The 25873-nt window shown below is 49.1% G+C and overlaps 2 protein-coding genes across 2 annotated transcripts in view; one reads left to right on the top strand and one right to left on the bottom strand.

Moving 5' to 3' along the window:
• Positions 1-25873, top strand: part of Csmd1 (CUB and Sushi multiple domains 1) — a 1328246-nt gene that overhangs the window by 989174 nt on the left and 313199 nt on the right. The window contains exons 13-17 of the mRNA XM_077109222.1: positions 10458-10640; positions 12037-12363; positions 13273-13467; positions 17314-17452; positions 20253-20440. Of these exons, the coding sequence (XP_076965337.1) occupies positions 10458-10640; positions 12037-12363; positions 13273-13467; positions 17314-17452; positions 20253-20440 (1032 nt within the window). The remainder of the gene's footprint in view (positions 1-10457; positions 10641-12036; positions 12364-13272; positions 13468-17313; positions 17453-20252; positions 20441-25873) is intronic.
• On the bottom strand, positions 7082-8133 carry LOC143641618 (dihydrofolate reductase). Its single transcript, XM_077109211.1, has one exon. It carries the CDS (start codon positions 7731-7733, stop codon positions 7170-7172), a length of 564 nt encoding a protein of 187 aa, XP_076965326.1. The 5' UTR covers positions 7734-8133; the 3' UTR covers positions 7082-7169.

Genomic DNA, 25873 nt, shown 5'->3' with positions numbered 1-25873 from the left:
ATTAATTACAGGACGGCTCATGTGTTTGTAGCTAGGTTCTACTCCAAGATTTCAAGATGTCATAGAAATATAAAAAGGGAAAAATACTGACGATTGTCTAATCCCATTATGTTTTGTTTATTGAATAAATTGCTTAGGATCTCAGAGTGGGTGGGGGCCCAACCGCTGAGAGAAACTTTCACAGGTGCAGACAGTGATCAAGAAGTGGTGGCATTTCCTGTGTGTCAAAGCAGGAGGGAGCCTGCAGATATTTCTCCTGTCCCTGGGAAACACACGGTAATGTGAAGAGTGGGGAAGAAATGGTGCGTGGCTTCAGGGAAGGCCGTGGGAGATAAACTGAGCCTTGAAGCGCACCATGGGTGTTCTGGTGCTCCGCGCTCTACAACAACAGACACTCCTGACCTACAGCGGGCTACAGCCTCACAGGTGCACCCTGAGTTGAAAGTCCTGTAACTCAGAAGTGCATTTGGTTCTCTAGCAAACCATGGTCATCTCAGAAAAGTGCAAGCCGCGCCACTGAGGGTCCAGATGCTCTTGACTAAACAACAAGGTTGCGTCTCTGTGAAGCCCTGAGAGGAGGGGCCCTCTGAGTCGGGGACCAGGTCCACTGATGTGACTTTCTTCAAAGGCCTTCAGCAGGAAAGCTCGTCACAAAGCACATCCTTTCAAATCCAAAGACCAGAGCCCACTTCTGATCAAAGACACAGGGGTGACATTTCTGTGTGCACCGCTCATCTCTGAACTCGACCAGCTAATGGGAAAAAGGAGAAAAGTGGGAAAAGAGTGATGTTTTCTACTTTTACAGGCCTGGGGAGCACCTTACCCTGCAGGAGCAGGTGATGGTGGGCTCACTCAGAGGAAGGGACCGGGCAGGCAGGAGCACCCCGGAGGGCTCCACCTCTCCGTCTCTCCACAGGAGTCCGTGTGCACAGAGGACGTGGCAAGACCACTCTTCAGAGCCAGAGGCTGGGCAGAATGAGGAGGGCTAGGAGGTACCCAGGTCTAGAACAGGGCCATAACAGGGAAGTCCCAGTAGGAAGTGCTGTCCCCGTGAGCAGCTTGCTTTGGTCTGGCCCACTTTGGGAGTAAGGAATGGAAGGCAGTTTTGTCTCCATTGCAGTAGCAAGCCTGTGCGCTTGCGGGCCCCACGGGGAGGTGTGCAGTCTTCAGCTGGCTCAGCATGGCCAGGAGAGGAGGAGAAGTTTATTTGGGGGCTCACAGTTTCAGAGGTCTCAGTTCATGGACAGCTGTCTCCATTCCTCAGGGCGTGAGGTGAGGCAGAATCTTGGCAGAAGACTCCACTCTCCAGGTATAAACTATGTACCCCAAAGCCACACCTCCAATGCCTGCCTCTTCCACCCACACCCCACCTGCCTCCAGTCACCACCCAGCTAATCCCTGATGGGATTAATCTATTGATTATGTTAAGACTCTCACAACCCCATCATTTGTCCTCGGAACCATCTTGCATTGTCTCACACATGAGCTTTTGGGGGATACCACATCTAAGCTGTAACATGTGGTGAGGCCACAATGCTCTGGGGACAGCTCAGGAAGAGTGGAGGCTGCCAAATCCTACACCCTGCTCTCTGCAAAATGGAGACCCAGAAAAACTGGTGGCTTAACTAAGTAAGCCCAAAGCCTGAAAATCAGTAGCACCAGCATCTAAGCTCTGGAGAAGGCAGATGTCCTTGGTCAAGGGGAGGGAGGGAATCCCACCTTCCTCCTCTCATTTTCTCTATTCTGGTTCTCTGTGGATTGGACGATAGCCTTAGCTTAGTCACCTTGACAGATGCAGTTAGTCACCGTGGTCACAATGTGGGCAGAGTCAAGATGAACCAGTTTCCCAGAATGACATCCTGCTGACACCAGAGAAGGCTGTTTCCCCTTGAGAGACTCAAAAATAATATTTCACTGAAATGTAAGTAATATTCTCAACAGGACTTTTAGGACACATTTATCCATTGACTCTTCCTTTTAATTACTGTACCATGTGCCAGTGACCATTCCGAAGTGGTTGGTTGGACAGCATGTGGGGGTCAGGTCACGTGAAGGGATGGCCTTGTCCTGATGCAGGACACCTGTCCTGATGCAGGTGGGAGGGAGGCTGGCTCTCTGCACACAGGAGACTCGCCAGCACCTGTAAGTTTTACCTTCTGCTCCATCCCACGTAGTGGTTTGCTGGGCTGCCACACCTAGGGTCTCGTTCTGCATGCCTTACACAACACGAGTTCACATTCTCCGGTCTCAAGAGCCAGGTGTCAGAAGGGTGAGCATCTCCTGGGTCCCCCAGGCCTAGACATGCCACTGTCCCACCGTGTCCCAATGGCCCTTCCTCTTCCTGGAAGGACACAGTCAGATTGGGCCAGGGCCCACACGGGAGGCCTCATTTTAACTGAGTCAGCACTCGAGGCCCAGTTTCACATACTGTCACATCTTAGGTCTCTGACATCGGAGCACTGGTGCCAGAGTTCAGCAGGTCAAGTGTTAATGGTTATGGACTAGCAGCTGAGAGCTGTGTTCCCAAAGAAGTTTTTCTTTCTGCAATGTGCACCTCCTTCACTTCTCTGTCCTGATACCCACAGGTGCCCTCAAACCGTGAAAATAAAATCCCTCAAAGTTAACAAGTTAAACAGTACCCGGACGCTGTCCCTGAGCCCATCAGGAAGGGTCTCGGGACTAGTCCAGTTTTATGGCAGAGTTAATAAAGTATAAAGAAGTAACCATGTTCTGTTGGTGACAGTCCCTAGTTTGTTTGCTAAGTTGATATTTTATCTACCTATGTCAGATTTGCCCTAGTTCTTGTGATATGTTTTGTCTAAAATAGCATTTCCCTTTATTCATAATTAGTTAATTCCCAACTCATTATGAGAATAATTTTTTTTTTTAAATTCTATTTTATTTCCAAAAAAACTGAGAATAGAGTAAAATATCTAAGCACTATACTGAAAATCCATGCCAAGGGCATCAGGGTGGTTCTGTGTTTGGAAGATTCATTTATTTTCATTGAAATGGTGTTTTTGGTGGGAATTGAATTCCAGTTTTAGTCTCTCTAACATTGGGGGCAGACATGGTGTCTATATAGAGAGACATGCTATAATCACAGTGACTCTAGTAGAGTAGACACTGACAGGTCAGGGTAGATATGGGAGCTCTGCTCTCTGCTCAATTTTACTGTGACCCTAAGACAATCCCAGAAGAAATGGCCATTTAGATAACATTCACAAAAAATAGAGATACTGCCACCCTCAGTGTTTCCCCCGGGGTCTCTGCAGAGCTCCAGTACTGCCTTTCCAAGATCCTCAAGGACAGGAAGGACCAGGAAAGGCCTTTGTAGGCAAAGATATCTCAACAGAGGCCACTGGAGGAGCCTCTGGAAGGGTGATTTTTTCTTTTTTCTTTTCTTTTCTTTTCTCCTCCCTTCCTCCCTCCCTCCCTCCCTCCCTCCCTCCCTCCCTCCCTCCCTCCCTCCCTCCTTCCTTCCTTCCTTCCTTCCTTCCTTCCTTCCTTCCTTCCTTCCTTCCTCGATGTTAGGGATCCAGCTCAAGGCCTTCCCCACACTAGGCACTTGCTCTACCACTGATCTGCATCCCTCACCCAAGGTTATGAAACTACAGCAAAGAAAACACACACAGCTTGGAGAGGAAGCATAGATGCATATTTCTAAGCAGAAGGATCCTGTTTGAAGGCAAGGCCTTGATGACCCCAGCCCTGAGGTTCTGGGAAAGGTGTGACTAGGAGAGTAGGGAGACAGCAGGAGTGTCAGTGGTCACCAAGGGCTGCAGGCGGGGGGGCGGGGGGATCCAATGGACACAGAGGACTTTTAGGGTAGCAGGACAGCCCCGACTGAGGACAGACTGTCGGATCCACATCCTGCGACTCTCCTGTCAGACAACACTGCCCCCATCTGTGCTCCGGAAGTTCTCAGGCAACTTTCCATCCCTCCTGCAGTCACGCTTCTTGGTGTCTCCCCAAGAGGGCAGAAAACTTAGGTCTGCACAGGAACCTACCCGAGGCCATTTATACAGCTGTTAGTGTGGATCTGAGGTGTCCCTCAAAAGCTGCGTGTGACAGTGCAAGGACAGAGTAAAATGATAGCTGTGAGAGTGACCCACTGGGAACTTTAACCCTCTGACGGGGACGGACTGGGTGGTCACTGTGGGCAGGCTGGGTGTGGTGGAGGAGGTGGGTCCCTGGGGACGGGCCTTTGAGGTTTGTATTTTGACCCTGGGGGAGCAGAGCTCTGTCCACTTCCTGACTACAGTGTCCTCCCACCATGATGTTCTTCCGCACCTCGGGCCCAGAGCATCGGAGCCGCCTGTCTATGAACTGAGACCTCTGAAACCACGAGCCAAATAAACTTTTCCTTTTCTAAAATTGTTCTTTTCCGATCTCCTGGTTATAGTGGTGGAAAAGTCAACTGGCACAGCAGCTTTGTTCATAACTGCCAAAATTTGGAGGCAACCAAGATGTGAAGGCAGTAGGCGATGGATAAGTCGGCTCTGGTCTGTCCAACTGTGGGACTTGGTCAGCACTAAAATAAAATGCTCTCTCCAGCCACGAAACACCCAGAGGAAACTTAGGTGCATATTGCAAATGAAAGAAGCCAACCCGAAAAGGCCACTCACCCCAGGACACTCGGGAAAAGGCGGAGCTGGGAGTCAGAGATGAGCAGGTGCCAGGGTTGGGGGCAGCAGGGTCGAGTAGGCGGAGCAGAGGGGCTTTGGAGGGCCACAGAGCTCCTCTGCCTGATGCTGCCGAGGTTGATATAAACCATTGTACGTCTGTCCAAACTTGCAAAATGTCCACCTCCAGGAGCTACCTAATGTGAACTGTGGGTTCTGGGTGGCCGTAGTGTGTCCGTGTGGCTGGCTCATCCAATGTTACAAAGACACTGACAGGTCAGGGAATTGAGCTCTGCTCTCTGCTCAATTTTACTGTGAACCTAAGACAATCACAAAAGAATATAGCTAAAAAGGGCATCCCAGCAAAATAAATATCCAAGAAATTAAGATGCATTTAAAACCTGCTCACCTGCCTGTGGGGGACCTGGGCTGTGGGCCTCATTCCCACCGTGAGCCCAGTGGGTCCTCTGTGGCAGGAGACTGCAGCCCTCTCTCACCGGCCAGCACAACAGGGACCACAGGATGAGGAGTGAGCCGGCTGGGCTCCTGGCTGGCCCCTTGTGTCCTGGGCTCTCCCTCAGCTCCCGGCTCTGCAAGGGAAACCCACGCTCTTATTTGCTCATAGGCCTTTGTGCCGTTTGACTAGCGGCCAAATGCAATTCTGATACCTATAGGAAATAAAATTGAGGATTTTTAGTGACATGTTTACTGTGACCTATAAAAAAAGGAATTGCTTAGCTTATGAGATTACTTAGCTGTTTTGTACTAGTATAATTTATTGGTGTATTTATTGCACATTTTGAAAAATCTAATCATTCCTACGTGATTATTTTTGAGTAGGAATGTATAATAAATTCACTTTGGTGTCTCCATTTACACATAAATCTTTGCTTTAGTCCAAATTAGGCACAATAATTGGGAAATCACTGAGGCCTCCTGATACTGCACGCATCATGCGCCTCACATTTGCTACCAGAGGTCAGCCAACAGTCTCAGTCAGTGTTCTTATTGATGTCATTGTTTCTCTTTCTTAAGAAGTTTCTCTCCACAAAGATTCCTGTCCCGGTGCGTACATAGTCTGGTAAAGATGGGTTTCTTGGGGGAATGGGGTGAATTCTGCTCCTTGCCATCACGTGCCTGTCTCTGGAGGCCCAGGCGGAAGGGCTCTTCCAGGCTGCGTGGACCTGCTCCACTCCTCTTCCCCATGGGCTCCCCAGTTGGTCCCCCTAGGCTGGCAGCTCTCTCCTTCCTCTTCCCAGTCACATTCTTCCACGTGTGGCCTGGTGGCTGGTTTGGGGGGCACTGCACAGGTAGACCCTGACCACTGATGGGTTGGGGGAGCCTGGGTGATCCTGGGGTGCAGGCGAGGTAGGAGCCCACTGACTCGGACCTGCGGAGCAGGCGGGAGGAGCCTGTTGAACTTGCTGAGGCCGTCCTGCTTGTTTTAAAATGCACCATGGATCTCTCACTGCCACAGTCTCAGCCCACAGGAAAGAGAAACACAATTCATGGAATCTTGAAAATTCTCAGGTGTTTCATTCTGTGCCTGCGGTGCTCCGCGGACTGGCTCACGTATCTGACTGCCCTGACCTGCCAGTCGACAGTGGGGCCTTTCATTTCTTTTTAAATTGTTTCATATCAGTTCAGGGGGCCAGTGATGCTGGAGTTGGTTAAGGGGATGGAAATAGAAATTGAAAACAAGAAGAATAAGTCCTGAGCACTTCATTAATGAGCAGGAGTCCACGCAGCCGCTGACCTCTGCAGATTGCCTGGCTGGTCCCTGAGGTTGGGTGCCTTCTCTGGGGGCCCCTGGAGGGCTGCTCATGGAAGCTGAGCCCTGCTGAACTTGCGTGTGACAACTGTCTCTAAAGGCACTGGCTCCTGCAGGTCAAGCATCCTGGGCTGGACAGGAGCGATGTGAATGTTCAGAGTGGCTCTTACTTAGCCTTGCAGTATCAAGAGGAGCAGATCAAAAGTGTGGGCTGATTTGAATGGGATTCTGTTTCATGGGTCTAGATTTGTCAAGTCTTCTGCAATTTCTTATAGTTATCTTACTATTTTAACAGCATTTCTCAGAGCTGTGCCTCATGAGTTCCCCGTGGTGACCCAGTGGCGTGGGCCCTCTGTGTCTCCTAGTACTCATTCCAAGTGACCTGTTCCATTCTGGGAACATTGGTTGCCTCCAGAAAGACCACGTGAGGGTACACGAGGCAGGAATTGCACTTGCAAACTCGACTTCAAGCCACCATCTACGTGTGTCCTAAACTGTGCCAGTGTAACAAGATGCTCAGGAACAGGAAGAGAATAGGGAATTTATTCCTGTATTATATAAGCATTTGTGGGCATAGAATAAAATATCAAATCAAAATAAAATTTATTAGAGGTGAATGTTAAAGCACATGTCATTCTAATAAAAGTACTTTTATTTTTATTTTTATTTTTTTTTTTTTTTAAAGTCCACACAAGTCTTTTTATTCTAATGTAAAAATACAGAATTTTTTAGAGGGAGGGATAACATGAAATAAATCAGAAAACATCTTCACATTAATCAGTCTTTTCATATACTTCAAATTTGTACTTAATGCCTTTCTCCTCCTGGACCTCAGAAAGAACACCTGGGTATTCTGGAAGAAGTTTATATTTCTCCAAATCAATTTCTGGGAAAAATGTGTCACTTTCAAATTCCTGCATAATCCTTGTCACAAACAGTTTAATATGGCCTGGTTGAATCATGGCTTCCTTATAAACAGAACTGCCTCCTACTATCCAAATCATGTCTATTTTACTTGCTAATTCTGGCTGCTCAGTAAGTTTTAAGGCATCGGTCAGACTTTTGGCAAGAAAATGAGCTCCTTGTGGAAGTTCTTTGAGTTCTCTACTGAGAACTATATTAATTCTGTCCTTTAAAGGTCGATTCTTTTCAGGAATAGAGAACCAGGTCTTCCTACCCATAATCACCAGATTCTGTTTACCTTCTACTGAAGGGGTTGTCGTCATTCTTTGGAAATACTTGAATTCATTCCTGAGCGGGGGCCAGGGCAGGTCCCCGTTCTTGCCGATGCCCATGTTCTGGGACACGGCGACAATGCAGTTTAGCGGACGAACCATGACAGCAGCAGTGATCACCCAGCTCCCCTGCTACACCCGGATTCCGCTAGGATTTTGGCGCGAAATGATAGCCACTCCGCCCCCTCTGTCTCATTTGAGGAGGCAAGGCCCCGCCTTCGCCCCGCCTCACGGCAAGGTCGCGGCGTGCTCGCTCCCGCAGACTCCCGGGAACGGCGGCGGGCTCGCGCTACCGGCTGGGCCCAGTAGGCAGGCCACTACTGCCCGTCCTGCAATGTCTCGGCGGAAGCCTGTATCGGGCAGTCTTTCTGCAGCCGGCCCAGCCCATGGGAGACAAGCAGTTTTGAGCCGATTCTTTCACTCCACGGGAAGCCTCAAATCCACTTCGTCTCCCACGGAAGCCGCCGCGAAGGCAAACCACGACTCCGCAGCGCCCTTAGCGTCCACCCTAAAAGTACTTTTAAAATATTCAAAAATAAATGTTTCATAAAATTTATCCTGTAAGTCCAGATACTCAAAAGGATCCCAATTTCCAGTCCACCAAGGGCAATATAATGAGACCCTTTGTCAAAATGAAAAAGAACAGGTCTGGAGATGTAGCTGTATGGTAGAGCACCATGGATTTAATCCCTAGTACAAAAAAAAAAAAAAAAAAAATCTGAAGTAGGGGAGGGATTCTAACCTGAGGGCAATACCACCCTCAGGGGAGTTTTGAAATCTGTATATTTTGTCATCACTGTTTGGGACAATAGTAGCATTTTGTGTATAAGGAGGTAAAAATGAAAGATGTCCCAACAACCCTTCCCAAATGAAGTGTCACAGGCACAGACATAGGATCCTCTAACTCGTGTGTGACTGAAGGCAAAAGCTACGTGAAACCTCACCCTGTATCATGTGGCAGTGGCTGGCCTGGGTGTGCCTGGCAGATGCGGGTCTGTGCAGCTTCAGGGTGAGGAGCTGTGGCAAGCAGCTAAATGCAAGATCAGCAAGAGACGGAGAGAGACCCTCTCCTGCAGCCGCATGGTTGTCAAACACAGCCTGTTATTTCTGAAAGCTCTTTGGAGTTCCTGGACTTAGGAGAGTAAATGATGTCAGCAAAAACTGCCACAGTTTATTTCATTATTAGAAGAAATTGTGGCTGGGCACGGTGGCACACACCTGTACTCCCAGCGGCTTGGGAGGCTGAGAGAGGAAGATCCAAGTCAGCCTCAGCAACGGTGAGGCGCTAAGCAACTCAGTGAGACCCTGTTTCTAAATAAAATATGAAATAGGGCTAGGGATGGCTCAGTGGCCGAGTGACCCCGAGTTCAGTGCCTGGTACCAAAAGAAGAAGAAGAAATTGTGGGCTGGGCATCAGAGATAAAAAACAACAACAATAAAAAGGTTTGGGGGAGACAGCCAGGGCTGCAGTGTGACGCAGCAGAAGGGAGGGGCCAGTGGGCGCGTCACATGTGACACCACGGAGGGAGGCCTTGACACAGACAGCCACTCACAGAGTCTCTGGTCTAGTCTGCCCATGACCACACCAGTCCCACACAACGTCCTCGCCAGCTCTTAAGTGTCCCACCGCCTCTCAACACCGTGATCCCATGGGGGTCACAGTTCATCGTGCGTCTGGAAGGACAAACCGTGGCCATTGCTAATAAAACAGAAATTTGAATTTGCTGTTGGCTTCTCTAAGCCCTTGCGGAATTTGAGAAAAATCAATAGATAATCAAATGCTCATATGAATGAATGAATGAATGAGGTGATAGATAAATAAGTAAATAGATCTAAACACCTAAAAAACATTAAGACAGAGACCCCGATGACATTCTCCTGGAGTATGGCTCTCCTGGGAACATGCTGGCTCTGGGGGGACTCAGTCCTGTCCTGCCTCTGCTCTAACCTCCCCACAGGGTGGCCTACCTGCCACCCTGGCCAACATCACTTAGCACAGGCAGGGAGCTGCCCAGGAAGCCCCTCCAGGTGGGCCTGGCCTCTCCCTCAGGGCATCTGTGCTTCCTCTGTCTCTCCCCCTGCCCAGCCCTCTGGGCCCCTTCAGGAGGGAACCTGGTCAGCACCGCATGCTCTGTTTAATTCTTGATGTCCCTTGTGAGAGCAAGGGCCGTCCTGCTCACCCACCACCCTGTCACCTAGCAGAGGACCTGAGATGCAGCTGACTTTCAAAAGCCTTATGGCGGGACTGAGTAAGGCGCACGTCTTGGCCAGCACGTCCGGGGTCTTGGCCAGGGTGTGAAACGTGGCCCATGTCCCATGGCAGCTGTGTGTTGATGAAAAGCACTTTCATTCTGTGCACTTTGTTATCTGAAGACCATAAATATATGCTTCCTGCTTCACAAATGAATTCTGACATCCATTTCAGGAAAAGAGTGTCAAATAGATCGCATTGATTTGAATATTCAGTAAGGGAAGAGCGCTCTTGTTTGCAGTGTTAATAGTGAAAAGCCTGCGGATTAGGCCCTCCTGTGTGGTCACGTTCTAGTGCATGAATTGCAGACGGAGGCTGGAGGTGCCCCCAAGATGCACCTATTAATGTCAGCACATCTGTGTGGCCTGGGTGTCTTATAGGACAGTCACTTTCCTACCTTCCTGTCCCAGGCAACTCACAACTTCTTCATGTTCTGCAATTGTTGGATGAATTGCATATCTTTCGGAAATCATTTATGAAAATGAAGTTTAGATGAGCAAAAAGAAGCCTGAACTTGGGAGTTCACAGTGTTTGTGGTGTAATGTTAATGGTCTGTTTGTTTCTCCCACTTTCAGAAATTGAAAAGGGCGGCTGTGGCGACCCTGGCATCCCCGCCTACGGGAAGCGGGTGGGCAGCAGCTTTCTGCATGGAGACACGCTCACCTTTGAATGCCAGGCGGCCTTCGAGCTGGTGGGCGAGAGGGTCATCACCTGCCAGCAGAACAACCAGTGGTCAGGCAACAAGCCCAGCTGCGTGTGTGAGTTCCTGTCCTGCAAGGGCCCAGGGCAGAGCATGGGAGGCGAGACCCTGGGGAGGCAGCTGCCCAAGGGGCGTTCCCAGACACCAGCTTTCCTCTGTCCCTGTTAAAACAAGGTCTGCTGCCAGAAGAAGTGCAGCTGAGCACTTTCTACCCCAAGGGATCGAACATACCACTATTGCCCTCGAGAGCCCCTGATAGGTGCCGAGTCAGGCTGAGTGGCAGCAATGGAGACTCTGTGACCTAATGATTGTGGGAGCCAACTTTTCATGACTGTGACGAAACATCTGAGACAATCAACTTAGGGAGGAAAGACAGTTTCAGAGGTTTTAGTCCAAGGTTAGCTGGCTTCATTGCTGTGGAGGCAAGGTTTGACATTGTGGTGGTGGGAGGGGGTGGTGGTGAAGGGTATCCACCTCATGACAACCAGGAGGCAGAGACAGAGAAAGACAGGAGGGACCCAGGGACAAAATAAACCCTCCATGTCATGTCCAGAACCCACCTCCTCCAAAACGAGGTCCCACCTCCCAGAGTGTCCATCACCTCCACTGTGCCACCAGCTGGGGACCACACCTTCAGCACTGAGCCTGTTGGGACATTTCAGACCCAAACCACAGTAGTATGTTGTGCAGCCTTGGGCACTAGTGGGTGGCTGTTGGGAGCATGGTGCTACAGGAGGTTCGGACCTCAGCGGACAACCGCCCTCTTCCTGTGTGCGCAGCGTCGAAGCAGCAGACGAGGCCTCACGCCACTTACAAGGTTGACTTGATTGACAGTGAACATGGCAATGGCTGGAAGTGTGTGTGGAATCATGTGGAAAAAAGCAAGGCCTTAAGGCAGCTGCTGCCACCCAAACAGAAACAGGTGCTCAGATTTGTATGAAGCACACGTTCTTCAAGTATCCAGAGGAGCTCCATGTTGCCCAACGACAGCACAATTTGATTTTCTCATTACTTATTGTTAATCTTTGCCCACAACCAACAAAAAAATTAAATAAACAACTAGAAAAAAATGCGCCTTAAAAGAAAATAAATAAGTAAAATGTTATCACAGAAGAGCAGACCCAATTGCTCCTCTGGCACCAACGACTAATGCTGTTCCTCTGGAGGCAGAAAGTCTGAACTAGAAATCACAATATCTAGCACACATTCTTAACCAACTCAGTGGGATTGTGTTTATTTTGAAGCCTCTGCGGAGCTAGGCGGAGTCCCTGGCTGTGCCGTGTACGGTAACGAGATGGGTGGAAAGAGAGACACTGTGTGCCAGGTGACTGGTCTATGGCAGCCGGCCAATGTGGCCACCTGCAGGGGTGGGTCCCCTCTTCCCTCTCAGCAGGCAGGGTCAAGGGGCGGTTCTTGGGTCAGGCAACACTGAAAATATATTCCTGTCTCCGCAGTTTCATGTTTCTTCAACTTCACGGCATCATCCGGGATCATCCTTTCCCCAAATTACCCAGAGGAATACGGCAACAACATGAACTGTGTTTGGCTGATCATATCCGAGCCGGGAAGCAGAATCCACCTCATCTTCAATGACTTTGACGTGGAGCCTCAGTTTGACTTTCTGGCAGTCAAAGATGATGGGATTTCTGATATAACTGTCCTCGGTACCTTCTCTGGCAATGAGGTGCCCGCTCAGCTGGCCAGCAGTGGGCACATAGTGCGCCTGGAATTCCAGTCGGACCACTCCACCACCGGCAGAGGGTTCAACATCACGTACACCAGTAAGTGAGCTCCTGGCCACGTTTTGATCACACACACTGAAGGTCCTCCGAAGCTATGTGATCATTACCAAGGCACTAAGAGTAGCAAAATGACATAACGCTATTCTGGTATTTAGGTTAGTCTCTGGGTCACCCCATCGCAGGGTGCTGGGTCTCATATCCTGGCCTTCCTTCCAATTTTCCCAGCCTCCATCTTCCTTCCTTCCACCCATCCATGCATCCTCCTTGTAACAACAGAGTGTGACAACCAGGGTAATGGTGTTGGTGGTCAGGAGCCAGGGTCAGCACACCGGTCCTTGGAGATATGTAGTGGATTTTAACAAGATAGCTAATTTCTCTTTGGCTCAGACCCCTCATCTGCAAAACAAATCTTATAGAAGAACTACGACTCCTTAAATGCTTTTCTAGAAAGACTAAAACTAAACAGTAAATATGAGCAACATTAATGTGTCCCTGGCTGCTTCTCTTAGGTACGGTGGGTAGAATTCCTGGTAATGACGTAGTTCCACAGTAACTCTGGGATATGGGGTTAGAGTCACTCACTTACATCATCAGGGCATCTGCCGAGGGGCGGGAGCTAGGCCTCGGGCTGACCCCTTCCTGGAGCAGATGTGCCCTGAGCCTCAGTTCTCCCCCACACCGTGTCCCTGGTCTCTCTTTGAAGTGCACAGGAAGTGTCCTTCCAACCCACGTGCTGCAGAGATGATGTGAGGTCTGTCCATCCACCTGTGCTCTCACTTACGGATCCTAATATCCCACTTACTTAGTGTATCTACTTATCTATGGGTGGTATAACTGAAATTCTGGGAAATAGTTGCCTTATAAATGGGTTCTGTTTCCTTGTTTCTTAATACACGTAACTGAAATCCAAACATTGGGTTCTGCTTCTTTTTCTCTTTCCTCCGTCAGCCTTCGGTCAGAATGAGTGCCATGACCCCGGCATCCCTGTCAACGGCAGGCGTTTTGGCGACAGGTTTCTGCTTGGGAGCTCCGTTTCCTTCCACTGTGACGATGGCTTTGTCAAGACGCAGGGGTCCGAGTCCATCACCTGCGTCCTGCAGGACGGGAACGTGGTCTGGAGTGCCACAGTCCCTCGCTGTGAAGGTGGGCCCCGCCCTCAGCCTCCTGGCCTCTCCCTTTAGACAGGCTGGGTTCCAGTTTCCTAGGTTCCAGAACAAAGAACACGGAGGGACTGAAGCACAGGAAGTGTAGCCTGACTTCCTGGAACCAGACTCTGGCTGGGTGGTCGTCCCCTGGAGTATGCGAGGGGGGGTGTGTCCAGGAAGCCCCAGCTCCGGTGCTCCTTGGCCTCAGCACATGATCAAGAGGAGCTCTCCTGTGTGTGCATCGGACTGTGTCCGTGCCCCCGTTGTATTGGGGGAGGTCCTCTCTCCCATGACACCCCGTCTACCTTCACTAATTGCACCTACGTGCTCCTGTGCCCACACACCATTAGTGAGTGTGGTGGGAGGGTGAGACACTGAGGAGGAACTGGGGGCTGAGTTCAACCCATGGCAACACTGTGGTTTTTATTAATGATTTCTTTCTTTATCAAAGCTCATATGAATAATACCTAATTTTCTTCTTGATATTTCTGGTCTACTTACCTGTAATAAGACCAGAGAAAAAAAATATAAGGAGCAGGATGTCATGGCCCTTCATTATTGATCATTTAAAAACGTTTGCCTCAGGCCCCTGACCCATCCTCCCTGTCTCACGGGGCATTCACAATGAGCTCAGGAACCTTGTCTTAAAATGATCTCTGCTGGATCCCTAAGAAATGCACACGTGAAAACAAAAGCAGCATGCCCCTTTGTCTTGAGCATTGCCCAGATTCTCTGTGAGTCAAAGAGGTGAACTGTGGGTGAGTCGGGGAGGCTGGCATTTCTTGGCTCTGCACTGAGGAGGCTAAGCTGCAGCTCCACGGTGTGAATTCATATTGAGTCTTAGCATCTTTCTTGCCTTTCAGCCCATAGCTTATATTTTAGGATTATTATCCTAAAATAGTTGAGCACATATGATAAAACGTTTGCTGACGAGTCGTTTTTGCCGAACTTTTCTAAACAGTGATAAGTTGGAAACAACTAGATGTCCAACAGCGGGGAGCCGGCTGAGTGGATAGAGACGTGTACCTAGACCAGGGGTCGAGCATCCTTAACCAAGGTCACGGGGCCAAACAGATCCTGAGCTGCTATCATGGGAAAGACCAGGGGTACAAATACACATGTCCACAGGGTTTTGAAAACACAGACATGTGTCAGCATCTCGGGAGAGTGAGACGGAGACTGCTGGGCACTCGCGTGTTAATTGTGGCTGGAAGGGTTTTCTTCCTCTTGGGTCATTCCCTCAGTTGTCTGAGGTCAACCTGTTTCTTTTTAATACGTAACTAGGAAATAAATAGGCCAGCCGAGGGCGGCTCTCCTCCTGCCTGCTTTAGGGAAACTTCCCCAGTCCTCACTCCAAGGGGTCAGAGCCAAGTCCAGCTGTGGGCAGACTGAACTCTCAGAGCCCAGCCAGGGCCACCCCTTGTCCAGCCTGAGCAACCCGCTGGGTGGCTTGTTACCGTCAGGAGACACTCCGCTAGGCCCTGTGGTGGCCTGCAAGTGGCTCTGCAGCAGCTGGGAAGATGCCCTCCTTCCTTTCCTCAACTGTTAGAAGAATTCAGTGGGCTCTGGGCACCACCCTGGGGGCACAGTAAAGGGCAAGGAAACAACAGCGGGACTTTTATTTTTAAATCTATCTTGATAATTTATTTTAAACATATAATTTTACATGTTATGTTTTATAAAATGTTAACAGATGGTGGTTTTCGAGGCTTTATAATTAAGTGGATGTGCACACGTGGCGTGTTCACACAGGTCCAGGAATGGTGTTGCAGCTAATCTTGTCTGAACACTGCTCTAGCTGTGTAGACCACGGCTGACTGTGAGGCATGACTGAGTTCATGAGCAAGACTTTGCAGTGAACAGGCTCTTGCCTCGTTCACCGTGCTGGCTGTCTCTGTGCCAGTTACCCACAGCAGGCTGTGGGCAGAGGTGTCACAAGCTGCAGACGGGGCCTGTTTCTCGGCACACTGGTGGACAGGGCCCTGTAAGCACAGGACGTAGCAGGACATGAGATAAGGGGAAGCAGTACATTGACCCTGAGCAGAGGCTCTGCATTCCTCCATTACTAGGAGGTGCCCCACCAGGTGAAGCTAAGTGAAAACTCCAGCTTCAGTTGGAAAACAGAGAAAGGAAGAGTCCTGGTGGGAGATCTGAAAGTGTTTCTGCCCCCAGACCCACTCCCTGGGCCCAGCAGGGTCTCAGGGAAGGCAGGAAGGTGTGCTCTGGTAGCATGGCCACCCAGGTCCCCACCAATGGCCTGGTGCCCAGAAGCCATCAGCTTCCACAGCAAGCAGGTCGAGTGCAGAGAGTGCAAGGGCCGCGAGGAACAGCCGTCAACTCGACTGAAGAGGTGTGCACGATCCTCAGGTCCCCGACGGCACACTCGGGGTTCCTGTTCCTCTCCAGCCTCCTTTGTAGAAATCAATTAAATGATTGGCCAAGAATGAACCCTCACAAATTAAAACAAATGCAGACCACATCACTAACAATGCTCCAGTTGAGGTTCTATAATCAAAACAGAACCACAAGCACACACCTAACATCCAGAGTCCTCTCTAAATCAACAGCTGTGTATTAAATAGAAATTCAGAGTTCAGATTCTACACTGCCTGGAAATCCTGGGGGAGAAACCTTCCACTACAGCAAAGTGGGGCGGCAGAGCCAGCCCCACGGGGCACACAGGGCTCACGGCCTGCAGCATGGAGCTCGGTGCCCAGAGTGAAAGATACAGAAAGGAATGCATTAGAATAGATAAACTCAGAGACCTGGGGACTTTGCCAGTACCAGGAATAGACGGACCCTGAGATTCTGCTGAGGGGACCAGGAGAGAAGACGGTAACACACACACGTTTGGGAGCCTCAGGGAAACGGAACTTAGAGGAATAACTCAGCTTCATGTAAGCAATGCCAGTCCCGCAACGAAGCCAGGTTTGTTGAAAAGCGCCTTGTTTATCCTGGCGGAGTTCACTGGGGCATCAAAATCTGGATGAAAGGGAAAGACATGCTCAGCACTTCAATATATGTGGTCATTTTTCCACCAAAGGAATCGCACTCTAAAAAGGATACGTATGTTTTAAACTACACGTTCTCACATACCTGCTGCCTATGAGTTCACAGGGGAGATGAGCAGTAAAGAGTATGCAAAACGTGGAAGGCGGTGTGGCCAGGTAGAAGTGTGTTCTTCCCTGCAGTGTTAACCCAGGGGGACGCTGTTTTTTGAGGACTCTTGCGGGTGACAGGGAATTCACACAGCCCTGGGACACACTTCTTAACCCTCCCTTTTTCTTTTGTAACTATAGACCATTGTCTGCCACTCGCTGCTTCAGGATAGGCCCAGTCTAACCCTGTGCTTGTTACAGTTCACACTTTTGTTTTTAACATGCACCAACAACTTAATATCCTACGTGGCAAGTAATTTTAACAAAACGAACACAACCCAACGAACATACATACGAACACAATAGCTCACGTGTCTTGGGGTTTTTCATCATTAGATTTAAGGTCATTTAAAATTTCATTTTCCATAGATGCTTATTGAATTCCTAATGCATATAAGATGACTATGAGTGGCATGTGCCAGGAGGTTCCTGACGACCAGACAGGTCGCTCCCATGTGGATCATCCAAGGAGGAGCACTGTGCCTAGTTCTGAGGGCAGATAACCAGCCGTGCAAGGCACAGACCTCAGTTTCAATCAACTCAGGGCCTTCTTAGCAAAGGGTGTTGCCTTAATACTTGGAAATACTGAATCTATGCCCGGAAAGCAGCCCCTATTTTGATGACGATGTGGCTATGGCATGACCTCCCACATTTACTTGACCCTGACGGTGTGCATCTTCCTTTAGCCCCGTGCGGTGGACATCTGACAGCCTCAAGTGGGGTCATTCTGCCTCCTGGATGGCCAGGATATTATAAAGACTCTTTGAATTGTGAATGGATCATTGAAGCAAAACCAGGACATTCTATCAAAATAACTTTTGACAGGTAAGATGAGCCTTGTCCTTCATCTGGTCCCGGGGCCCATATCTGTTCCGTGTTTTAAGTTAGTGGATCTTAAAACTTTCAAGGTGACAGTTCTTTGGTCCTCCAAAGGGGCTGACCCAACAGGATCAGGCACTAGCCCTTCAGTTCTGTTCTTCCCGAGCATCGTCCTCCCAACCCAAGTTAGCTGTGGACAGAGAAGCTTCCTGGGTGACTGTTCCCACGCACTGGGGCTGACCCTGGAGTCCATCCTGGGTGGCTTCCTCCCAGCTGACCCTGGAGCCTGTCCTGAAGCTGGTGCCTGCAGTGGAGTGAGTTCTGCCAGGTTCTTGGTGGCACAGGGGACAGCCCCCTGTCCTTCTGGTGCCTTATCTTCCCTCTGGGGCCGCACAGAAAAGGCCTCTCCAGTTCTGATGTCAGCTGTCAGTAACTAGAGACTGTTGAATGTCCAGAGTGAACCTTGGGGGCAAATGCAGCAGATGAGATGTCCATCAGTTGCCCACGGCATCCCTGTCCCTGGAGAACGGTGTGGCTTTGCTCCTTGAGTATGGGTTTGATAATCTGCAAAAGTAAGCATGCCATTCAGGCTCCGATAAGGTGCTTTCCCGTGTCACTCAACATTGAAATTGATTTGATGATTAAAAATTGAACTGGTTTGAAACAAGCCATAGGCTTTGAAACGCAGGGAAGGACTGTTGTAAAGTTCTGCGCTCACACCTCTGGATGGCATCGCATGGACGACCTTATTGACTAGATTGCATTCAGAGTTTTTGCCTCCAGAATATTCCAGTATCTCGACTTCATGAGGTTACTTCCTGTTTTGTTTTCCTAGTAATTTTCTAAGAATTTGATATCAACATAGGAAATATTTATTGCAGTTACCATCTTTAGTAATTATTTTTATTCAAAATTGTTGTTTCCGCTATTAGGTTGGATGATAACATTCAGTAGATTTTTCCCTAAAAATAGGGAAAAATTTGATTCATCTATTTTGAGAGCAGATTCCTGCAAATAACATCAATCATTTGAAAAGCAGTATCTCAATATATATTCAGTAAATTAAACTTGGCTTCCTATAAATGCTTACACTTTTCGATAGGGTTGCTAAAGCAGAGGCCAAACCTGAATCATTTAGTAAAGACAGTGATTTCCGCTCCTCAGCACAGTCTATCGACACTCTGGCCCAGCGGCCTGAAGCAGGGTGCCTTTCCGATTTCCCCAGGGGGATCTACTCAGTGTTACTTCAGTGTGGTATTTTGCCAGCCTCCCCGTGCAAGTGCCTCACGTTTCTGATATTTGGAACATCAGTGGTGGTCACCGGAGATGATTGCCCGGCTCCTTAAGGAGGAGCCACACAGTGCGTATGGACTTGCTCATTGGCCAGTGGAGTCCCCTCGGGTGGGGGGGCGAGTTTGTCCATGTGCTTTGCAGTTCCACGAGGGTGACTCTGCATGCAATGTGAGTCAGGTTGCTGGGCCATGAGAGTGCTGAGGGGTCTCTGCTCTGAGGTGACTCTGGAAGTCACACGCAGTCCTGGCTCTTGGGAAGACCAGGAGGAGATAAAAGCGTGTGGACCCCTCAGATGTGATGGCCTCCACTCTTGTGCAGATTCCTGGAATTTGAGCTCAAACATCTGAGGAATCATAATCTTTAGATTAAAAGACAAAGTCAGCACCCACCGCCTGCCCCCCAGTGCCCCAGCCTGTGAGTCTGTTCTGGTCTGGCCATGTGAGGCAGAGCCCTCTGGCTCCTTCTTGTGGAAGGGCAGGTTCCAGGGCACCTACCTCGGATTCGTGTGCATTTTCACTAAGAGAAGTTTGCTTCATGATAAACAGGGCAGAACTTTGGCTTCATGCCATTTGGGCTGATGTGTGCCGCACCACGAAGGTAGCTTCCTGTCTCCCCTTGATTTCCTGTTCATCGACAATCCCAGTGGAGAACAGTGGCGCAGGCTTCCGAGGACTCTGGCTCCCATTACCCAGTGAGTCAGAGGCTTACGACGCCTCGGCTGCTCCCTGAGAGCAAAACCAGACACTTGGAAAGCAGGTTAGCTCTTGGAGGACTAGACAGGCCATTTAGAAAATTACCTCCGTGCCTGGAATGGCACCAGCGTCACGTCTGAGGGGACCCAAGTGGCTGCGACTTTATATAAATGGAACTGCAGCCAGACTCCCTGGAAGCACAAGGAAGTGAAGCGTTTGTCGGAAGCTCTTTCAAATCACTGAAGTTAGCTTTTGAGTTTGAGAAGTCGTTCAGCTTAGTCCAGCGTCCTGTTAATGTGCTTCAAAGAGCACAGGATTCTGTCCAGGAGAGGTACCTGTGTGGCTGTGTGCTTCGAGCCCTTCTTCCTCTAGGAGATCATGTCACTTGAGTGTGCCTGTTCCTAGGTGCCCATGATGGTGTCAAACAGGGAATTGTGAAAAACACTTTCAGAATACAAAAGCAGGGGTTTTTCAATAATTGACAGTCATCTGTCTGTTCCCCTGATGGGACATTTCTCTCATGGGGTTTTGGAATCAGAGCCGAAAAACGACCTTAAGTTTTATCTGTCGTGTTACAAGGTAGAGTATTATATAAGATGGGGGGGGGTGGGTTAGAGTGTCCTGTTTCTTCCAGAAAGACACACTCATTCCTACGTGTGTCTCCACATGTGTGTGTGTGTGTTATACATAAATGTACAGATAGATACAGGTACACATTCATGTTGGTATGTGTGGGGTTTTAATCACCGGATGAGGGTGGTAGGAGAGGTCTGTAAGTTCCGGAGTCTGAACGTCTTTCCTGACATGATGCACGTCCACAGGTTCCAGACGGAAGTCAATTACGACACTCTGGAAGTCAGGGACGGGCCCACCAGCTCTTCCCCACTGATTGGAGAATACCACGGCACCCAGGCCCCCCAGTTCCTCGTCAGCACGGGGAGCTTCCTGTACCTGCTCTTCACCACCGACAGCAGCCGCTCCAGCGTGGGCTTCCTCATCCACTACGAGAGTAAGTGGCCCTCCTGGGGCCCCGGGCATGTTCTGTCTTCAGCCTACAGAGGAGCATCCGCTGGGGTGACCCTGTGGGCTCCGCCAAGCCTCCTCCCCAATCTCTGCGGAGCGCCTTGGGGTTTTCTCCTCACACTCCCCCAAATACTTACGGACTGTCCATTCCGAGGTACAATGATAAAGTACTTCAGTGTGTTGTCACCTTACTGCAGAGGGCAATGATACGCTTCGATCATTAGGACGGCACCTTTGGCCTGGAGCATTCTAAGCCATGACAGTAAAACTGCCTACCCGGGCCCCAAGTGGACAGGGTCCCTGTTTCTAGGGCCTGTGTGGCACGTGTGTCTCTGTTAAGACATGCCGAAGCATCTCACTGGGTACCGAGCCTGTGAAGAAGGGGCAGGAGGGAGTCCCAGCCTGGCCCTGCCACCTGCCAGCCGGTGGCCGAGTGTTTCTGCAGTGATAACAGGACTTCCAGGCAGAAAGGCTTCCTTCCGCTTCTGTTTCCTCTAGTCAAAAATCTGCTCTTGATTTTAGCTTCTGAAATTATGAGGTCCACTCATTATATTATTTTGGGGTCACATTTACATAAACATCCTCTGGAATCTAGTTGAAGGGCGGGTGTTCCCTGAGGACAAAATTTCCACAGTAATGAATATAAAACCCAACAAAGCAGGGGGTCTCTGGACGGGCTCCACGCTCCCAGCCCACGGGGGACAGGAGAGGGGGACCATGGGCCTGAAGGAGCCACACGTTTATATTGTAGGAATCTCATGGTTGTTCAATTTATCTAAAAATAAGTCAGATAAATCTAATGTCATGGCTAATATATAATTTACCTATGTCCATATATAATTTTCTAAATCCATGGATGTTCATCCTTCTGCCTTTTAATCTTCTTTCTCTCTCTCACCTCCCCTTTTCTTTGCAAATGTCTGTCTGTGCCCTTATCCAGCACAGCTGAACTAATCCCCTGTCATGCACGCTCCTCTGCCTTACCCTCCCACATGAGTGCACACAAGATACTCGGCTCACATATACAGCTGGGCATGCTTTTGATAAAAAAGGAATCAGACTATGCTCATATCTCATGGCAAGAAAATCAATGGCTAACAACTTAAAGATCAATTTCAAACCTGATACAAAGGTACTGGGTATTCTTCATGTATATATACGTGGATCTAGCGTTCATTTCACTGAAATATCCTTTAAAATTGAAGCACCAGAAAAAGCCCCACTTCCCTCCGTTGCACATTCCTGTACGGTAGCACTTCTTCTGGGGAAATGATCTATGTACACATTGCGATCATCTGAATTCAGAAAACTCCCAAGCATTGAAGAGCAGAGTATTTCATCTTCGCCCCATACCCGGTTTTAGACCAGGGTTACGGGCCTTGTCGGCCTTTTTTGCGGGAAACTTCAGTGGTATTTCCAGACACTGTGGTATCTCCAGTAACTAGGATAACAAAGTTTTCGCCTTCCCTCTCTCTACGTGAGTAGCTATGGAGTATTTCACCCACTTTGCCAACCTGTGCTCTAATGGCCACGTGCAGGGAGTAGAAGTGATGTCATATGCTCATTCAGCTCAGACAAACAAGTTGCTCTTATTTGTTTTGTTTTGTTTTGTTTTCCTGGAACTGAATGGAAGGCAGTGTGCTCACGGGTTTCTATCGGCTTTTCATTCTCACTAATGCAAGAGTAGAACACCGTGGGCTGGATTAAGAGGGAGCTGGGTCTCAGGCTGTCTTGACAGAACTGCCAGAGTCGGGGTTTTACTTAAGCTCTGCCTCAGCGAGGTGCACAGGAGGACCTGGAGCTGCCCCTCGGAACAATGAACTTTGACATTTTTCTTTCTTCACATAATGGAAGAAACCGTCACCAGGACAGTGCATTGGCAGGGAGTGACATGCGTGTGTCAGAAGGCTCCGGGCTCAGGGGTCTGGAAACCCTCTCCCCCTCAGGTTGGGGAAAGCAGGAGGTGGCTGTCTGCAGGGGCAGTGGCTTCCCAGGACAAAGGGCCTCGTGCTGTTTCCTGAGGCCCAGGACGCCCTGCAGACTGCCTGCGGGGACCTGCTGGGGGTCCTCCAGAAGGCCCTGGACGACTCCTGTGCAGGCTCTTGGTTAGACATGGACGCTGCACGGGAGTCCCAACACAGAGGTGGCACACTGGGCTCTGGCTCGCCACCACTCCTGGTATTGACCAACCGTTTGTCTCAAGAGAAGCAAGGAATGGACGACCCCAGTCCAGGGAAGGGCGTGTTTATGAGGAAGGAGTTGGACCTGCTGGGAGGGTCAGGCTGTGTGGCCTGCGGCTCTCAGACAAAGCAGACGATGGCGCACCAGGCCGCGCGTGCCAGGCTGCTCCCGCTGGTGGCAGAGACTAGGAGCTGCCCTGGAGCCTGGTGTACAAGGTCTGTGGAGGGGCAGTCTCTGGGCAGCGTTCCCGAGCACCAGCTCTCAGGGGCCTAAATTCTGGACATGGCCATTCCGTGGCCCTGTGGTGCCAGCGGGAGCTCTGGGTGTCCAGTGGAGGCCCGAGGTGGTGAGTGAGGCACGTGGGGTGCCCAGGAGCCCTGTGTCAGCACAGTCCTAGACACACACAACCCCCGGGAGGGAGCCTAAAGGGGGACGGAGAGGGCAGCAGAGGGAACAGCAGAAGGGAGGAGCCAGGGCAGGAGCAGGGACCTACGGAGGCTGGAGCGGCCACCCTTGAGGTGCAGTCAGGCTCCTCCAGGCCCGGAGGAAGTGCACCTGGGAGCCAGCACGCGGGCGTGAGAGGACACCTGCCCCTCAGTGCACTCTTACAAGGACAGCTCCGTTGACACAGGGGTGGCCTGTGTCGAATCTTCATGCCACTTAAAAACAGCAACGGGACTCATCTCTCCTCAGCCTTTCAGCCCAAGTGGTGGCGCTGTGAGCCGTTCTTGTTCATGGCCCCCTCCCTGCCTGCGGACCCCTGCGTTGTACAGACGTCAGTGCTGCAGGAGTCAGGCCCTACGGGCTCAAGGTTAATGTGGGGGCTGGGGGTGTGGCTCAGGGGGAGCGCTTGCCTAGCAGTGTGGGGCATTCAGCACCATCCTCAGCACCACCCCAAAATAAATGAATAAAATAAAGGCACTGTGTCCCTCTAAAACTCAAGCAGTAAGGTTAGCATAGTTTATCACAGTGCCCAGAGACGGCATGGGCTGCTGTAGGCCCCACTCACCTGGTAGAACCTTCTGGAAGTCCTGGAGGAGGGTGGGAGACCTTCTCTTCAAGGTTCTGCTGAGAGCTCACCTGCACTTCTGTTCTGCGTGTTCCGAGTCCGAACCACGCCCCCCACAGTGGTGCCCTTGTGCTCCGTGTGCTTTGAGAGGGTTGCTGCACAGTTTCCTCATGTTTTTTCTCCCTACCCCCCTTTGAATCACCCCCCTTACATCAGAGAAGACATTCATCATTTGTTTTTTGGGTCTGGCTAACTTAGCCCAATCTGCTCTAATGTTACCCATTTCCCTGCAAATGCCATGATATTTTTTAGTGCTGAATAATTCTCCATTGTGTATAAATGCCACATTTTTTAAATCCATTCATCTATTAAAGGACATCAAGGTTGGTTCCACAGTCTAGCTATTGTGAATTGTGCTGCTATAAACATTGATGTGGCTGTGTCCCTGTAGTAGGCTGTTTTTAGGTCCTTTGGGTATAATTCAAGAAGAGGGATAGCTGGTTCAAATGGTGGTTCCATTTCCAGTTTTCCAAAGGATCTCCATGCTGCTTTCCATATTGGCTGCACCAATTTGCAGTCTCACCATCAGTGTATGAGTGTACCTTTTCCCCCACATCCTCGCCAACACTTATTGTAGTTTGTCTTCATAATGGCTGCCATTCTGACTGGAGTGAGATGGTATCTTAGAGTAGTTTTGATTTGCATTTCTCTGATTGCTAGAGATGATGAACATTTTTTTGTATATTTGTTGATTGATTGTATATCCTCATCTGAAAAGTGTCTGTTCAGGTCCTTGACCCATTTGTTGATTGATTTATTATTTTTTTGGTGCTTATCTTGTTGAGTTCTTTATATAACCTAGAGATTAGTGCTCTATCTGATGTGCGAGGGGTAAAACTTTGCTCCCAGGATGTGGGTTCTCTGTTCCCCTCACAGATTATTCCTTTTGCTGAGAAGAAACTTTTGAGTTTGAGTCCATCCCATTTATTGATTCTTGGTTTTAATTCTTGCACTCTAGGAGTCTTATTAAGAAAGTTGGGGCCTAGCCCCACATGATGAAGATTAGGACCTACTTTTTCTTCTATTAGACGCATAGTCTCTGTTAATTCCTAGGTCCTTGATCCATTTTGAGTTAACTTTTGTGCATGATGAGACATAGGGATTCAATTTCATCTTCATATGGATCTCCAGTTTTCCCAGCACCGTTTGTTGAAGATGCCATCCTTTCTCCAGTGCATGCTTTGGCACCTTTGTCTAATATAAGGTAGTTGTAATTTTTTTGGTCAGTCTGTGTCCTCCATTCTGTACCGTTGGCCCACCAGCCTGTTTTGGTGCCAGTACCATGCTGTCTTTGTTACTATTTCTCTGTAGTATGGTTTAAGGTCTGGTACAGTGTTACCACTGATTTCACTCTTCCTGCTTAGGATTGCTTTAGCTATTCTGGGTCTCTTATTTTTCCAGATGAATTTCATGATTGCTTTTTCTATTTCTATGAGGAATGCCATTGGGATTTTGATTGGAATTCCATTGAACCTGTATGGTGCTTTTGGTAGTATGGTCATTTTGATGATATTAATTCTGCCTATCCATGAGCAAGGTAGATCTTTCCATCTTCTAAGGTCTTCTTCTATTTCTCTCTTTAGGGTTCTATAGTTTTCATTGTATAGATCTTTCACCTCTTTTGTTAAGTTGATTCCCAAGTATTTTATTTATTTATTTTTTTGAGGATATTGTGAATGGGGTAGTTTTCCTCATTTCCCTCTCAGAGGATTTGTCGCTGATACACAGGAATGCCTTTGATTTATGGGTGTTGATTTTATATCCTGCCACTTTGCTGAATTCATTTACTAGTTCTAGACATTTCTTGGTAGAGTTTTTTGGGTCTTCTAAGTATAGAATCATATCATCAGCAAATAGTGCTAATTTAAGTTCTTATTTTCATTTAGTTATTCCTTTAATTTCTTTCGTCTGTCCAGTGTTTCAAGAACTATATTGAATAGAAGTGGTGAGAGAGGGCATCCCTGTCTAGTTCCAGTTTTTAGAGGAATGCCTTCAATTTTTCTCCATTTAAAATGATGCTGGCCTGAGGCAGAGCGTAGATAGCCTTTACAATGTTGAGGTAAGTTCCTGTTATCCCTAGTTTTTCTAGAGTTTTCAACATAAAGAGGGGCTGTATTTTGTCAAATGCTTTTTCTACATCTATCAAGATGATCATATGGTTCTTATCTT

Source organism: Callospermophilus lateralis, chromosome 4 (genome assembly GCF_048772815.1).
Source record: "Callospermophilus lateralis isolate mCalLat2 chromosome 4, mCalLat2.hap1, whole genome shotgun sequence".
In the NCBI taxonomy this organism is placed as follows: domain Eukaryota; kingdom Metazoa; phylum Chordata; class Mammalia; order Rodentia; family Sciuridae; genus Callospermophilus; species Callospermophilus lateralis.
This window is presented reverse-complemented; position numbering and strand designations above follow the sequence as displayed.

What these genes read in the sequence shown, in the direction of transcription:
- LOC143641618 (XM_077109211.1), bottom strand. Translation starts at nt 7,733, where the DNA reads ATGGTTCGTCCGCTAAACTGCATTGTCGCCGTGTCCCAGAACATGGGC.